The sequence below is a fragment of the Papaver somniferum genome, chromosome 6 (genome assembly GCF_003573695.1).
Source record: "Papaver somniferum cultivar HN1 chromosome 6, ASM357369v1, whole genome shotgun sequence".
In the NCBI taxonomy this organism is placed as follows: Eukaryota; Viridiplantae; Streptophyta; class Magnoliopsida; order Ranunculales; family Papaveraceae; genus Papaver; species Papaver somniferum.
This window is the reverse complement of record NC_039363.1, coordinates 32242333-32257599: the sequence shown is the minus strand read 5'-3', so window position 1 is coordinate 32257599 and position 15267 is coordinate 32242333. Positions and strand designations below refer to the sequence as shown.

The 15267-nt window shown below is 36.6% G+C and overlaps 1 protein-coding gene across 10 annotated transcripts; it reads right to left on the bottom strand.

Moving 5' to 3' along the window:
- Positions 1-8829: 8829 nt before the first annotated feature.
- Positions 8830-12663, bottom strand: LOC113287264. Of its 10 annotated transcripts, none has more exons than XM_026535952.1 (6): positions 12381-12663; positions 11657-11767; positions 10570-10663; positions 9999-10035; positions 9376-9472; positions 8830-9016 (listed from the first exon to the last, which is right to left on the bottom strand). In XM_026535952.1, exons 2-6 carry the CDS (start codon positions 11704-11706, stop codon positions 8926-8928), a joined length of 369 nt encoding a protein of 122 aa, XP_026391737.1. In that variant the 5' UTR covers positions 11707-11767; positions 12381-12663; the 3' UTR covers positions 8830-8925. The 10 variants fall into 10 exon arrangements, 5 of the variants coding, with proteins under 5 accessions (XP_026391737.1, XP_026391736.1, XP_026391738.1 ...); XR_003329914.1 differs by lacking the exon at positions 8830-9016 and adding an exon at positions 9083-9308 and having other exon boundaries at positions 10570-10961; XR_003329915.1 differs by lacking the exon at positions 8830-9016 and adding an exon at positions 9083-9308 and having other exon boundaries at positions 10570-10954.
- Between the last annotated feature and the right edge of the window lie 2604 nt (positions 12664-15267).

The window sequence follows — 15267 nt, the reverse complement described above, 5'->3', positions numbered from 1 at the left end:
GTGAATACTGTAGTCAAGCAAAAATAACCAAGACTTCACATAAATCTGTTGTAAGAGAATCGAAACCACTAGACTTAATACATTCTGATTTGTGTGAATATGAAGGTATCCTAACTAGAAATGGCAAGAGGTATATCATGACGTTCATTGATGATTGTTCTAATTATACTTATGTTTATTTGTTGAGCCATAAGAACGAAGCTATTGAAAAGTTTAAGATTTTTATTGCTGAAATTGAAAATCAATTTGGTAAGAAAATTAAGAGATTTCGTAGTGATAGAGGCACTGAATATGATTCTTCTCCTTTTACTGAAATTTATCAAACTAATGGCATTATACATGAAAGAACTGCACCATATAATCCTCAAATGAATGGGAAAGCTGAAAGAAAGAATCGTACTCTTACTGAATTGACTGTTGCTTGTTTGCTTAGCTCTGGTGCTGCTTCTCATTGGTGGGGTGAATGTTTGCTGACTGTTTGCCATGTTTTGAACCGCATTCCTAATAATAAAACCATGATATCTCCTTATGAACTTTGGAGAAATAGAAAACCTAATGTCTCTTATTTTAGAGTTTGGGGTTGCTTAGCTTTTGTTAGAAAACCTGATCCTAAAAGACATAAGTTAGAAAGTAGAGCTTATGAATGTGTTTTTATTGGTTATGCTCAAAACAGTAAAGCTTATAGGTTCTTTGATATTAATAATAAGGTTATTATTGAATCTATTGATGTTGATTTCTTTGAAGAGAGATTTCCTTTTAAATCTAGAAATAGTGGGGGTAATAGTGGGGGTTCTTTATCTAGTGTTTTACCTAGTGCTGATTCTGAACATAGATTAGAAGAACCTAGAAGTGCAGAAACTAGGATCACTGAAGTTGAACCTAGAAGAAGTAAAAGAGCTAGGACTGACACAAGAGATCCTGATTTTGAATTTTATGCCGTAGAGGAAGAACCTTCTAATTTACAAGAGGCGTTCAGTTCTGCAGAGTCTAGTTTCTGGCAAGAAGCTGTAGATAATGAATGGGATTCTCATATGTCTAATGGAACTTGGCGTATATGGTAGGCTTCTAAAAGGTCCTAAAAATTATCCCCGGCCAAAAACTTGGTGGGCCCGGAGATGTATAAAATTAAAGCGCAAAGAAACGGGGGCCTACAGTAATACCGCAAGTGCACGGTCGTCAGTTGTAGCTCGTGCAAGTACGGGTCGATCCACAGAGATCGGGTGTGTTTTGGAGTGTTTCTAGCTAATTGGGTTCCTAATTGCTATTGGGCTATGAAGCCTTTTGGCTTAGCTTGGGCTTTGAGTACTAATGGGTTTGAATGCCCTTTGAATGAATTGGGCTCTGTAATGTGAACTGATGCTTTGGGCTCAGAGATTTTGAACTAACAGTTATAATGGACTGGGCTTGACCTTTTGTCCTAGCAGTGAACTAGGCTTTGCCTTGAACTTAGGCTTGGGCTCAGTGTAGTGAACTGATGCTTTGGATTCAGTCAAGGATCTGGGCCTTTGGGCTCTGAATTAGGCTTTTGATTAAGCCCACAGTTGACTGAATTGGGCTTTGAGCCTTAACCTAAACTGTGGCTGGGCCTTTATAATGAACTTGGGCTCAATGTTGAAGTGAGCTTTGGGCTCAGTTGCAGCAGCAGCAGTGGAAGGGAGGCAATGCAGCAATGCAAAGGAAAGCAGCAACAGCAGGGTTGCAGGGCAGATGGGTTGCAGCAGCAGCTGCACAAGCAGTGCACAGCAGCACAAGGCCAAGAAAACAGCAGCAACAGCAGTAGGAAGAAAAAAAACAGCTGCAGCAACAGCAAGGCAGTGGAAGCAGAAGCAAGGAAGAAAACAGGGCAAAACAAGGCAATAAAGCAAAGGCAATGCAGTAAATAAAACAAGACAATGACTAACAGCAAAGAACTATGCAACAACAATAGAAATGAACCAAGGCCTAAGCCAAGGGCAGGGATGATAATGAAACTAAAATGGAGCAAAACTAAGGCAAGAATACAGGCAAACAAATAGAATGGGAAGAGAATTAGCTTGCTATGAGCACTAATTTCTCCCAATGCTCAATCAACACATTGCACCCTAAGCATACAAAAATGGAATGGCAAGATAATCAGCTTGCTATGAGCACTAATTTCTTCCATTACTCAATCAATTCAGTGCTTCAAAGGTTTCTAGCCTAGCATTCCATTAAACTAACAGCAGTGAACTAAATATTAACATTACACAAACATCAACAGGAACATAAAGCATTAACAGTGAACAACATTAACAGGAATTGATTGGAAATTAAAACTGAACATTAACAGAACAAAGTAACAGTTAACAATGGATAACAGTTAACAGAACAAACATCAACAGGATATGAAAACAAGAAATTAAAACATACACATTTAACATATGCAGTGATATTGAACAGAACACATTAAAGAGAAAAACATTAACATTAACAGGACATGAAAGTCCTGGATGCCGGCTAATCCAAGCATACCTTTCTACACCACACCCATTCTCTATTTATACCCACAGACACATTTAGGGTTTTCCCCCAATTTTCCCCCAAAACAGTAGAACTAGGGTTTGGTGAAATTGATTTACCTACTGTTGATGAGATACTCGCTCCATCTCGTCGACCCACTCTTCTCCTGCTTCTTCTCGTTCCTCTCATGCTTCAATTGTTGCTTTAATCATCACTTATATCCCCAATTTCTCACCTAGGGTTTCAGTGAGCAGAGAGATGAGAAATTGGAGAAATTAGTGATGCTAAAGAGATGGTACGTGATGGTGATGATGGGCTTAGGTAGAGTAGAGTCGGGGAGAAAATAGTGGAGTGATTTGGGGTGAGGTGGTGATGATGGAGACGGACATGGTGGTGGTACGGAGTATGGTGGTTCTGCAGAGGGGGTGATGGAGGAGATGGGTTCGATGGAGAAAGGGGAAGGGTGCGTTTGTTTGAGGTCTAGGGTGTTCGGCACTTGGGTGTGAGGCGAGTGTATCGAGTTTGATGATCTGCGACGCTGAGCCGTGGGATAGGGAGATGAAAGATCAATCGGACGGTGATATGAAGTGAAGCTTGTAGCGACCGCTGGATTATATAATACAACAAAATCAACGACGCCAGATGGAGTTAGGTGTTGTAGTGTTAGGCGGAGATATCAAACTTCGATGCACAGCAAGGGAGCGACCGTCGGATGCTTCTGAGAACTGATCTGACGGCTGAAGACGCAAGCGGGTATGGATTTGGGTTTTAGGCTTTTGGGTATAGAATATGGGTTTGGGAAATGAGTTTGGGCTTGGAAAACCTTGAGCCCACTTCCAGCTTTTTGGACGTGCGCTCCATTCTTTGCGGCCTCCTTGCGTAATTTCTCCCGGCTTTTCACCACTTTTCTGCTCTTTTTGCTCCGCAACTCATCCAATCTTTATTTATTACCTAAAAATGCAAAATTAAGTAAGAAAAATATTTATTCTTGAAAACAATGAAAATACAGAATATGGGATAAAATGTAGAATTAATGCATAAAAGATGAGTTAAATTGCCAACAAAAAGGGATAAATATATACATTATTTGGCACTCATCAGTATAGTAGATTTACCTCCTGGTTGTAAGCCTATAGGTTGTAAATGGGTTTTGAAAAGGAAACTAAAACCTGATGGAACAATAGAGAAGCACAAAGCTAGACTGGTTGCTAAAGGATTTAGGTAACGAGAGAACGTAGACTTCTTTGATACTTATTCTCCTGTTACTAGATTAACATCTATACGTGTTTTGATTGCTGCTGCCGCTGCTCATAATCTTGTTATTCACCAAATGGATGTTAAAACTGCCTTTTTGAATGGTGAACTAGAAGAGGAAATTTATATGGAACAACCTGAAGGTTTTGTAATTCCTGGACAAGAACAGAAAGTATGTAAGCTAGAAAAATCCCTTTATGGTTTAAAACAAGCTCCTAAACAGTGGCATGAGAAATTTGATAATTTAATGATTTCACATAACTTCAGAATAAACGAGGGTGACAAATGCATCTATTATAAATTTGAGAATGATGTGTGTGTGATTGTTTGCTTGTATGTGGATGATTTGCTGATATTTGGTTCCAATTTATCTGTTGTCAATGAAACTAAAGGTATGCTTAGTTCGAATTTTGACATGAAAGATTTGGGTGAAGCTAGTGTAATCTTGGGAATCAAAATAACTAGAACTAGTAGTGGTATTTGTTTGGATCAATCTCACTACATTGAAAAAATTCTGAGAAAGTATGATATTTTGATTGTAAGCCTGCTTGTACTCCGTTTGATCCTAATGTGAAATTGTTTAAGAACACTGGAGAAAGTGTTAGACAATCTGAATATGCTAGTATAATTGGAAGTATGCGTTATGCAACTGATTGTACAAGACCAGACATTGCATATGCAGTGGGAGTTCTGTGCAGGTTTACCAGTAATCCTAGTTTGGAACACTGGGATGCTATTGAGAGGGTTATGCGGTATCTGAAAAGAACCACAAACCTAGGATTACACTATAAGAGGCATCCCGCAGTCCTTGAAGGATTTAGCGATGCTAATTGGAATACTCTTTCAGATGATTCCAAGGCCACCAGTGGATATGTTTTTACTATTGCTGGGGGCGCTGTATCTTGGAGATCAAAGAAACAGACAATTATAGCCCAATCTACGATGGAGGCTGAATTGATGGCACTAGCAGCAGCTAGTGAAGAAGCAGGATGGCTGAAGAGTCTGTTATCAGACATTCCAGTATGGGAAAAACCGATACCAGCCACTTTGATCCACTGCGATAGTACCGCGGCTATCGGAGTAGTAGAGAACTGTTATAATAACAGTAAGAATCGACAGATACGTCGAAAGCACGACACAGTTAGAGAATTTCTCACAACTGGTGTTGTTAGAGTAGATCATGTAAGGTCTGAAGGAAATATAGCTGATACTTTGACGAAAGGATTAGCAAGAGAAAAGGTATGGAATATCTCTAAAAGTATGGGACTTTTGCCCGTGAGAAGTTGAGTCATTTGTAATGGATACCCAACCTAGAAATAGGTTCAAAGGGACTAGACGAAGTTACAAATAATATGATAGAGTCATGCATTCCCATAGTATGATATCCTGAAGTGGGAAACAGGTTGAGTGTTTAAACTCTTAATGATGTCTATAGCTCTTAAGTTAAGAGTGGGATATACAGGAGTATCCTTGATAGACTCACCTATACGAATGTGAAGGTGTGGCCGCCTTCTATGAGAACTTGGGCATTTCTCTAGATCGTTCGTTAAGAAAGGGATAAGCACATGGCCCTAATATGCAAAATTAAGAACTTTACTCTAAGATATAGTTGTGTGTGTTGTATAATCTATTATTAGTTAGAGTTCAAGACGAGAGTCACTCTAGTTACCTGATACTTAGAAAGTTCAACACTATGTAGAGGTTCAAGTCGAAAGGCACCTTTGCTTATGCACAACTGTATAGCACTTGCTCAATGTTTTAAAATATAAGTGGGGGATTGTTGGGGTATATATTTAAAAACATAGTTTTGTAATAATATGGCAAAGTTAGAGAGATAGTATGGTGGCATTGTTTTGAGCTCCCACACTATAGGCATGGGTTCAATTCCCACCCCACACAATTTCACTAGGGTATATACTATTTATACTATATATTATATTACATTAGTCCGGGAGCGGGGTCTTGGGAGGTCTGCTGATCCAGAAACAATTTTTTTGCTGTTTTTAACTTAAATTTTCAAAACGTATTAAGATAATTATATCATGATTAATTACAGTTAATGTTGAAATTTTAATACGGCCGTTTTTTTGCTGTTACAAAGAAATTTAATTGGCATTTAATCGAAAATTAATTTTCCATTAATTCCATTGATTCTTTTTGATTATAAAAAAAAAAAAACTGGTTTCTGGAAAAAAAAAGATATAGAACGTTATTTTTATTTCGTCAAGTTTTTCTGAGCAAGTGTTGTTGAAAGAGTTATTATTGATTCGATTTCTCAGTGCAGAGAAATCGAAAGAGATAAGCTGTTTTATCCCATAGGGTTTCGACAAAAAACTGACTGCTAACACAATCAAGAGGCAGAGTCGCGAAACACCTTAAAGATAGCGACCTAGTACGCGACTCAGCGGTTTCTTTGTGTAATTTGATTATAGTGCTTTGTTTCCAACAATGACGGATATCCTTATTACCTTTGACTTATTTACTAATCAATGCCATGTGCCCTCCGTTGGCCTCCAACTACAAAGGCTGCGATTAAGATTTTAGGGTTTGTAAAATTTGATCCTTTCTCTCCTACAACTCCATCTTCACTCCCTTTCTCGTTCATCACCTTCATGTTTGGTACAAATCCTAATTACACATTCACAACAACTAAGACTATGGATCAATTCACTGTTGACTTAATATGATAAACTTTGGATATAAGAAGGAAAAAAAATCTAAAATTCTTTCAAGCCCTTCTATATTGGGTTATCAGAATCAAAAAATTGGTTTTGGTTTGTAGATGTACCTACGTCTAATTACACGAAGGTGGTCAATTTAAGTTAAGGGTTCCAATTCCAAGTTGTTTCAATAGCAGTAGAAGGGGATTTTAATGGTAGTGCAAGATGATAGAAATTAAAGAGTGTGGCAGTGATGTAAAGAGTTCTGCATGTGACTGATAATCTTTTAATTTGGTGGTGATGCTAGTTTCTGTGAATTTTCAATTTTGCAGATCAAGTATGGAAGGAAATTTATTTTGGTGGCCGTTCATCATTTGGATCTGATTTTTATTGATTTTAATGTTCATTGAACAGGCTTGAATTGGTGTGGATATATTTGTATTGGGTTGAGATTACTTTCCGTAATTGGTGTGAGCTTTTTAAGATTAGAGTTGTGAATTTTATATTTTGATCATGTTTCTCAATAACTATCCATTCGTTTTATGAAAATAATCATTTGTTAATGAAAATAAGTCAGAGCGATAAAGATTGAGATGAATTTCTTTTTCTTCTCTCGGTTCCTTTTTTTTCTTCTGTTGATTATTATCTGTGGTGTTAACATTTATCTGCTCATCGTTACTGGTTGAGGAGTGGCGGAGGAGATGCGTTGAAAATGTAGAGGTTAACCGCAATAAATAGAATTAAGTAAATAAAATTAATTTTAAAATATAAAATATTTCCTAACAGTCAAGACGGTCTTGTGACCCAAACTCTAATTAAAATTTCTAGGTGACTCAAAAGCAACTCTGGTCACTTTGTTGTGACCCAAAGTCAAAATATCCCAAATATTAATGGGAAATGGCTGATATAACTCAGCTTGCAAAATGCTAGTTGAAACCATCAATAAGGAATGTAAAATACCAGACTGGAATGCAGAAAACACCATAAAGGAGACTCAAACAATTATGCAAAAACTCACTCAAGCTCAGGTGCTATATATTAACAGAAGATATAACTCGGCTGCAGACAAGGTGGCTAAGGAAGCGCGGGAAAAGAATATGCGGAATTCCTCAACCCAAATACATCTAAGGATATCTCAATCAAGCGTGATATCCAATATTTTTGAGAAAAAAGATATTGTAAATCTTATGCTCTTTATTGCTTCGTTAATATATTTCTTTTTCCATCAAAAAAAGAAAAAAAGGGAAATGGATAGGGATTTCCCACGACTTATATACCTAGGAAGCATAGCCAATCCTTAATCGCCACAGTTTCCCCTTACTTCATGTTAAAGTATATTAGTCTTCTGTACTACCTCTGGCCTGGAGCAGTATAATTAAATAATTAGTTATATCCAATGTAGTCAATATCGGCCGATAGATATCGGCCCAAAACGATATGATAAGAAGGATATCGGGGATACGATATTCGTCCGATAATATCGGCCGTTTCGGTCAAATATCGGCCGTATCGGTCGATACGAAATTTTCCTACATTTCCTGATATGAGACGGTATTGGTCGTTTTCTATAAAGTTTAAGGGTAATTTTGGCGAAGAAAGTCTTCCGGGTGGTAGTAGAGGTGCATGTAGCTCTCGAAGCAAGTCTACTAAAGTTACTCTTTTGTTTTTTTGATAAAATTGATGTTATCTATTATATCTTATCCGAAAATGTGTGGAGAAATGTTTAATATAAAATTATAGTCTCTAAATGTAGAACCGATATTTCAACGATAATATCCCCGATATAAAATCGTACCAGTGTATCGGTCCCGGCCGAGATGAACCGATATCCGATATTAACTACATTGGTTACATCACATAGTTGTTTAAAATCTCAATTGTGTAATGAATTTAGTTGGCTTTCCCCACAGCCTCTCATTTAACATCAATTCCCTCCGTCCTACTTTGCTTGTCAAAATAGGATTTTGCAAAAACTTGAAACAAATTCAAATTACTTCGACATGCACCATCAATCTTTCAAATCACTTGTTTAATATACAAGTTTTTGTATCATAATTTTTATTTCTTTCTTGATAATTAGATAATTTTAGTGGGAAATATAGTAATATTTTGGTACACTTTTGTTAGAAAAACTCAATTTTGACAAGTAAACTAGGACGGAGGGAGTATGATTTACAGGGTGTTAGTCGTGGGAGATTTTGATGTATTTCAATGGAGTTGGCAAATCCCCTGTTAGTGGTGAGAGATTTCTAGGGAGTTTGTAAAACTACCTCAAATTCCATTAAACTCCCCTGTTAGTGGTGAGAGATTTGATTAGAATCTCTTAAACTCCCTGTTAGTCGTAAAACACTAGAGTTATAGGGAGTTTACAATTTTGGGGAGTTTGGGAGAGTTTGAGGGAGTTTCATGATGTTTTTGTGATTGGACAAAATCTCTCAAAAAAACAAGAGATTTCTGGGGAGTTGGGGTTAAACTCCCCCAAATTGTCTAGACTCTCATACACTCCCTCTAAACCCCTAGGGATTTAGATACATTAAAATCTCTCAAACTCTCTTACGACTAACCCCCTGTTACTATAATCGGCAGCTGCTGCCTTGTCTTGCGTTCCAGCACTAACCGCATACCTGGATCCATGACCAAATGTTATGTCTTTTTTCTAAATTATCCATGTACCTGGAGCATGAGTCTAGGATAGAAGATATGATGAATCAATTCAAAAAAACTACGAAGCTGATTTTCATTGGATTTTCTGGAATAGTAAATTATGATGCATAATACGTGTGTTGTTCCGAGCAACGTCGCAGGAACAATGAGTGACAATAGTGAGAATTTAAGTGTCATGCAGAATATTTAACTTGATACGAATGTCTCTCTGTTGCTTTCATAGTTCAATGATAGTAGTGACCAGTAGGACTGCTGAAAAAATAAAAAACTCATAAATACACTAAGATGCAAAAATGCAGGAAATTATTCATTTATTTACCTCAACTGCTGATAATCCAAGCATGTTTTCGTCCTGAATGCCTGCAACAAACATAGGAGATCTGGATGCATCTTGAACTGCAACACGTACCAGGTACCTATATTGAATAGAGATGTTATTTATCTCGGAAAGAATCCATGAATATGATTCACCAAACAGATGCCAATATTGGAAAACTCTGGTAAATTACTTTAGTATATGAGATTGAACTTCACAAAGCAGCGTGTGAAGGAATAACATCATTATACATTCAACCTACAGTGACATGAACCCCAGATGTCCATCCTAACCATACTTAACATGTAAATGATGACCAATCTCATACCATTTTAGAATTTGAGATCTAAACTTACCAATCTTTGGGAACCCTATAAGGAACAGATATAACTCGCCATTGCATAAACAAATATGCAATTTGTCACACTTTATGGCCTATTGAGAATTAGATTCTTCTTGGAAAAAAATATTAGTGACCCCAAAACCCTATATCAGACGCATGATAGATTCAACTCTTCAATTTTAGGGTTTTAGGAGAGAAAGCATCGGTCACAATAAAGTTCGAGAATTCAATTATTTGAATTAGGAAAGGTCGAGTAAAAGCAATCAAATTACTGGTTTTGTACCTTTTTGCAGATGATCTGTGTGAAAAAACATCAACCTCTGCAAAGAATAAGACAGCAAACGATCAAAATACGGAGTCAAAACAAAATACGGAGTTAATTAAATACTTTCAGTATAAAAATTAGTCTGAAAATACATATTCCCATATTTAGATACATATAAATCTGGATAAATTTTTGGTGTGGACGTTCTTTGATGGGGGCATGAGGGACAAATCAGGAGTTGACATGTGTTTTTCATATTAATTGATTCAACTAATTTTGCTTCCAAAAATATCAAAGATAAAATATAAGCAATTAAGATAACCAATATTTTCTCAAAAAATAAACTTGTCTTGTTTTTTTGGAAACAAAATTTGTTGGAATCAATAATATGAAAAACACATGTCAACTCCTGATTTGTTCTTCATGCCCCCATCAAAGAACGCCCACATCAAAAATTTATCCAATAAATCTCTCACCAAATTTAGGATGTATCAAAAAATTTATATGGATACTTCAAATATATAATTGGAATTTTCTCATGTTTTTAAGAATACGAAGAATTTTAACACAAAGAAACGTAGGTGTTTACCATTAATATCATAAGACTTTTACATAAACAAGTAGAGTGCACGTGCTTTGCACATCGGCAAACACTAAATCTTTCGGCACCTGTCACACTGAACCTATGATATTGCAAAAAATTTGATCCCAACACATCAGTAAAACAAAGAATTTTTTCTTTCTCATTCAGTATTTAATATTTCAACAATACTGTCCGATAGATTAAGACATCTGGATAAACATTTATGGTACTCAATCCAGCGACGACACTCAAGGCGTAGTTGAATCCCAGCTGCCTTGATCAAGGCAGCTGATGAGTGACGGCCTTTAGCTGTAAACTTTCTCTTTGAGAAATTCGCAGGCCACAAAGATCTAAAGAACTCATTCCTTGCTAATACTTTTCCCGGTTAATCCTACAAACTTGCAAATCAAGAAAACCATACACAGTAATTAACCAAATACCATATATACAAATTCGAAACTCTATATACCCTAATTTACCTTACATCAAAAATACACATTCCAAAACATATGCATAATAATGGTTCTTTATAACAACACCTTACAGCAAAAATACACATCCCAAAATCTATGCGTAGTAATGGTTCTTTATACCAACAAATGGTTTAAAAAGTGAAAATTTTCCAACTGCAGATGTCAAAGCTACAGGTGAAATGTTTTAAATACCTGATTAAAGGAAGACTTCATCACAAAGAATGAAACTAACAACATACTGTAAGCTCCAGTTAGGGCAACTGATATAAAATCAAAAGCAAAGAAGTAAAAAGGTACAGTCACAGTCGGAAAAAAACACCTCATGGTGCGAAAAAGTCACCTCTGTTTTCAAGGTATACCAATCTCTTGCGCAGATCATTGCATAACAATCTTAAGAATCTTCTTTCGCATTCATAAACATATGAAAGGCTGCAATGACCTTGGCCTATTTCATTTTATGTGACGATAAAAACGGACGCAGCAAGCAAAGTGGGATGCTACTCAAATGTCGTTGGAGGATATAGAGACAATGCTACCCACACTTTTGTCAAAGGAAGACGATAAGGAATCGTGACTATTCAGTTACGACTATATGCAGGAGTTGGGCGCAGAGTACAAACCTAAATAAAAAAGTAGGAATAGGTATAAAGTTTATGCGAGGTAGCATCATGAAATCCAAATTGTTAGATGGCTCTTGTTATTGCATGATGAAAACTAAAACTCACGAACATCTGCAATGGAATTCATCGAAGCTATATCACTATAATATCTTACAGAAAGGTAGAGTTCACGTGAATAAAAATAAATCTAGAGTCTAGATGCAAACATGCTTAAAGTGAAGATAACAGGGGTTTTTATTTCCTGGTTTTTATTTTAATAATCAAAAATCAGACTCCCTTATGAAATCTGGAGTCTATTGACTGCCCAATGGAGTGAGGAACATAAGAGGCAACATGTTAAAAGTATAAGTGCACCCACCCATTCGAGATTCAGTTAAATTGCAGCAAAAATTCCAGCGCAACATATATATGAATTCTTCTCAAACATCATATACAGTTAACACTCTTGCCTACAACTTATTTCATGAACAATAAAATGCATATGAATACCAAACGGACAATGATCTACAGAACAAAGAATACAGTACAAATTGATATTGTCAATCAATAACAAACCCTTGAAATCATTCACAAAAACAGTTGAAATTAATGAAATAGAATATAAGGATCTTATATTAGCCATAAAAACACAATACCAAGCAAAACCCTAAAATTTACAAAACTCTAGAATTACAAATTACAATAGAAAATGAGTTTATCAAATTAGGAATTGAAAATCTCATACCTAATCGAAGGAGATGAAAAACCATCAATTGGATTGATTCCGAACAGCATTTGCATTACCAGCGTTAAAAAATTTGTGGAGATCGACATTAGTCACATTACCATCTTTGAAATCGAAAATTGATTCAATCAAATCATCATCTTCATCATGAATTGCATGGATTCGAGTAGAAATTTGAAGTCCAAATTATCATCATCGAAGAAGATGAAGTTTCTGCTTTGATTGACAGAGAAAGTTCAGGAAGAAGAACAATGTCGAAGAAGAAAGAAAGGTTGTGTTTTTGTTTATGAGAAGGCGTAATTTTGTTTCATCTAATCCAACGTCTGTAACTGGAGATTGAGATGATCGAACGGAGGCTGATTAGAGTTCACCAACGAAAAAAACGGCGACGAAAAATCGTGCATACACCAAAAGTTGGTTAGCGTTTTTGGTTGCCTTGCGCTCTAAGTCCTATGGGCTAGATTGAGCTGCTAGATTGGCCAAAAAGTGTTGCAAATCAAAAAATAAGTGTGGGAAAAAAGTTAACACCTGTACCTGTTACTTCTCTCCTAGCATTTGCTCGCAGTTCAACTAGCAGCTAGTTTCGAAAGCTGAACCGTTCAGCGCTCAAAAAGTAACCAAAACGCTGAACCATTCAGCGCTGAGAGAAAACTTTCTGATCTTACGGCTGAGATTTAAAGCGTCGAACCAAACAGCGCTCAGCGCTGAACGGTTCAGCGCTAGATGATGGTCCCGCTGACGTGGTCTTTTAATCTAGTTGCTAGATTAGCCATCACATAGGACTTACGAGATTGCCCTAACTGACGTGGATGGCCAATCTAACAGCTAGATATCTAGCCCATAGGACTTAGCCTAAAGGGGGAGATAACCGGATTTGCTAACCATTTATACAGTAAGTTAATTCATATTTAACTTGTTTGCAAAATTTATCTGCCGACGACTTATACTTATATTTACCATATTTAGATGTGCCGACCAAAAAATCTCTAAGTATGTATGCCGAAAATATATCTCCGACCAAATCATAATTCGGAAGTTCTTAGATTTTTAAACTAAAATATCAGTATCTCGATTTAAATCCTAGAGAAAACCAAGAATAAAATCTCTAATATTAACTGTCTATCAAAGGAGAAATAAATTAGATCAAAAAGGTTTAAAAATTCTATACATGGAAAAAGATACACATACATAGATTCGACGAAATCTTTAATCTCGTTTTTTTTTCTTCGTTTTTTTCCCCTAACGATTTTCAAGATTTTTTAACTGCTTTATATGGCATTTTATTTGCATGTAATCCGAAGGCCAGGAATTTATTAAAATCTTGTAAACATGGTGTAAGAAAATACCAATCCTACCGACCAATATGGATCATTAGATCGTATCAATCTCATTAAAAATTAACGGCCACGAAATGTAGGAGGTATAAGTTGCTTTTCAGCCAATCAGGAGTGAGGGTTTCGTTCACTGACCAATGAGAGGGGAGATTACCGCAACTCTCGACGTGGAGTGAGAAATGGCGTGGGAGTTTTAGGTTGTTGATTGAACTTAATACTCATTCATTACTCGTGGTTGGTGAGGTTTGATCTTACCACACTCTGCTGATATCATAACTACAAATCCGCTACACTAGGGAAGGGACGATTCTTATTATATGTTATAATAACTTAAATAATAACAACCGCATAACGGTATGGCCTTGTTTGGTAGAATTTACGATTATCGATAATAACTAGATTTCGGACATCCTTTTCTTTTAATCATATTTTTAATTTAGTGTGATGTGGCTTCACCTCGCCCCGTTGTTTGGGATTTTTGGTTTGGTGTGGCTCGGCTTCGCTTCACCTAGCCCGATGCATATTTGATTTGGTGTAGCTCGGCTTCGCATTTCCCCGTCGCGATGCATTTTTATTTGGTGTGGCTAGGCTTCGCATTTCCCCGTCGCGATGCATTTTTGATTTGGTGTGGCTCGGCTTTGCCTCGCCTCATCGCTTAGGATTTATGATTTGATGTGCTCGGCTTCGCCTCGCTTCATCCCGATGTATTTTTGATTTGTTTTCACGCGGCTTCGCCTTGCCACGTCCTGATGCATTTTTTATTTTGGTGTCGTGTGAATTTGATGTAGTAAACCTTGAATTTGGTGTAGCGGGGCAATGCGTTAAACCTTGAATTCTGTGTGGCTGTATGCATATACAATTGGGCTGAATAAGAAATGAAAAGAAAGTGAGCAGTCCAAGTGTTTGGTTTTAGTAACCCAATAATGTATATGTTGCAAAATAAAAATAAAAAATACACGTTATCCTAATTCCGACTGATTCCAAATATAAGTGGGTGCATAGATAGAGTGAACGTCACTAATCATCCGTCCAAACAGTTAGGTGCAAATGAACTTCACGATCAAAGTCTACATCAGGATGGGCCAGAGTGCGCTTTTGGAAAGTGTTTTCTACAAATATAACCATAAATAGTTTAGAAGAGATGTAAAATTCTTAAAATAAATGAATTGCAAACTAAATTCACACGGTTGATCTAATCTCAAAGGTGACCATGACCATAATAAGCAAAACGATAACTCGCACAGTTGACTCTAAAACCCATACACAAAGAAAACACAAAAATTATGATTCAATCTAAAAAGTATGAAGTAGGGTCCTGTCATGAAACATGATTCTTGCAATAACTTCAATAACGAATGCAAAGCTATAATTAGACTACAAAGACAAAGCTCTTGCTACTATAACACCACCGCATATATCAATCCCTCTAATAAATGTAGAAGGTGTTGTGACTTTCACCACTTCTTGCGCATCAATATATATGTTAACGTGTCCCACAAATCAAAAATTTCTCCTAAAACACGTAAATAATATAAAATTCAATACGACATAAC

What these genes read in the sequence shown, in the direction of transcription:
- LOC113287264 (XM_026535951.1), bottom strand. Translation starts at nt 12,469, where the DNA reads ATGTCGATCTCCACAAATTTTTTAACGCTGGTAATGCAAATGCTGTTC. An exon ending in AAAGTCTTATGATATTAATG is followed by an intron (nt 10,036 to 10,569) that starts GTAAACACCTAC and finishes TATTCTTTGCAG; the next exon opens with AGGTTGATGTTTTTTCACAC. An exon ending in CACAGATCATCTGCAAAAAG is followed by an intron (nt 9,473 to 9,998) that starts GTACAAAACCAG and finishes TATTCAATATAG; the next exon opens with GTACCTGGTACGTGTTGCAG.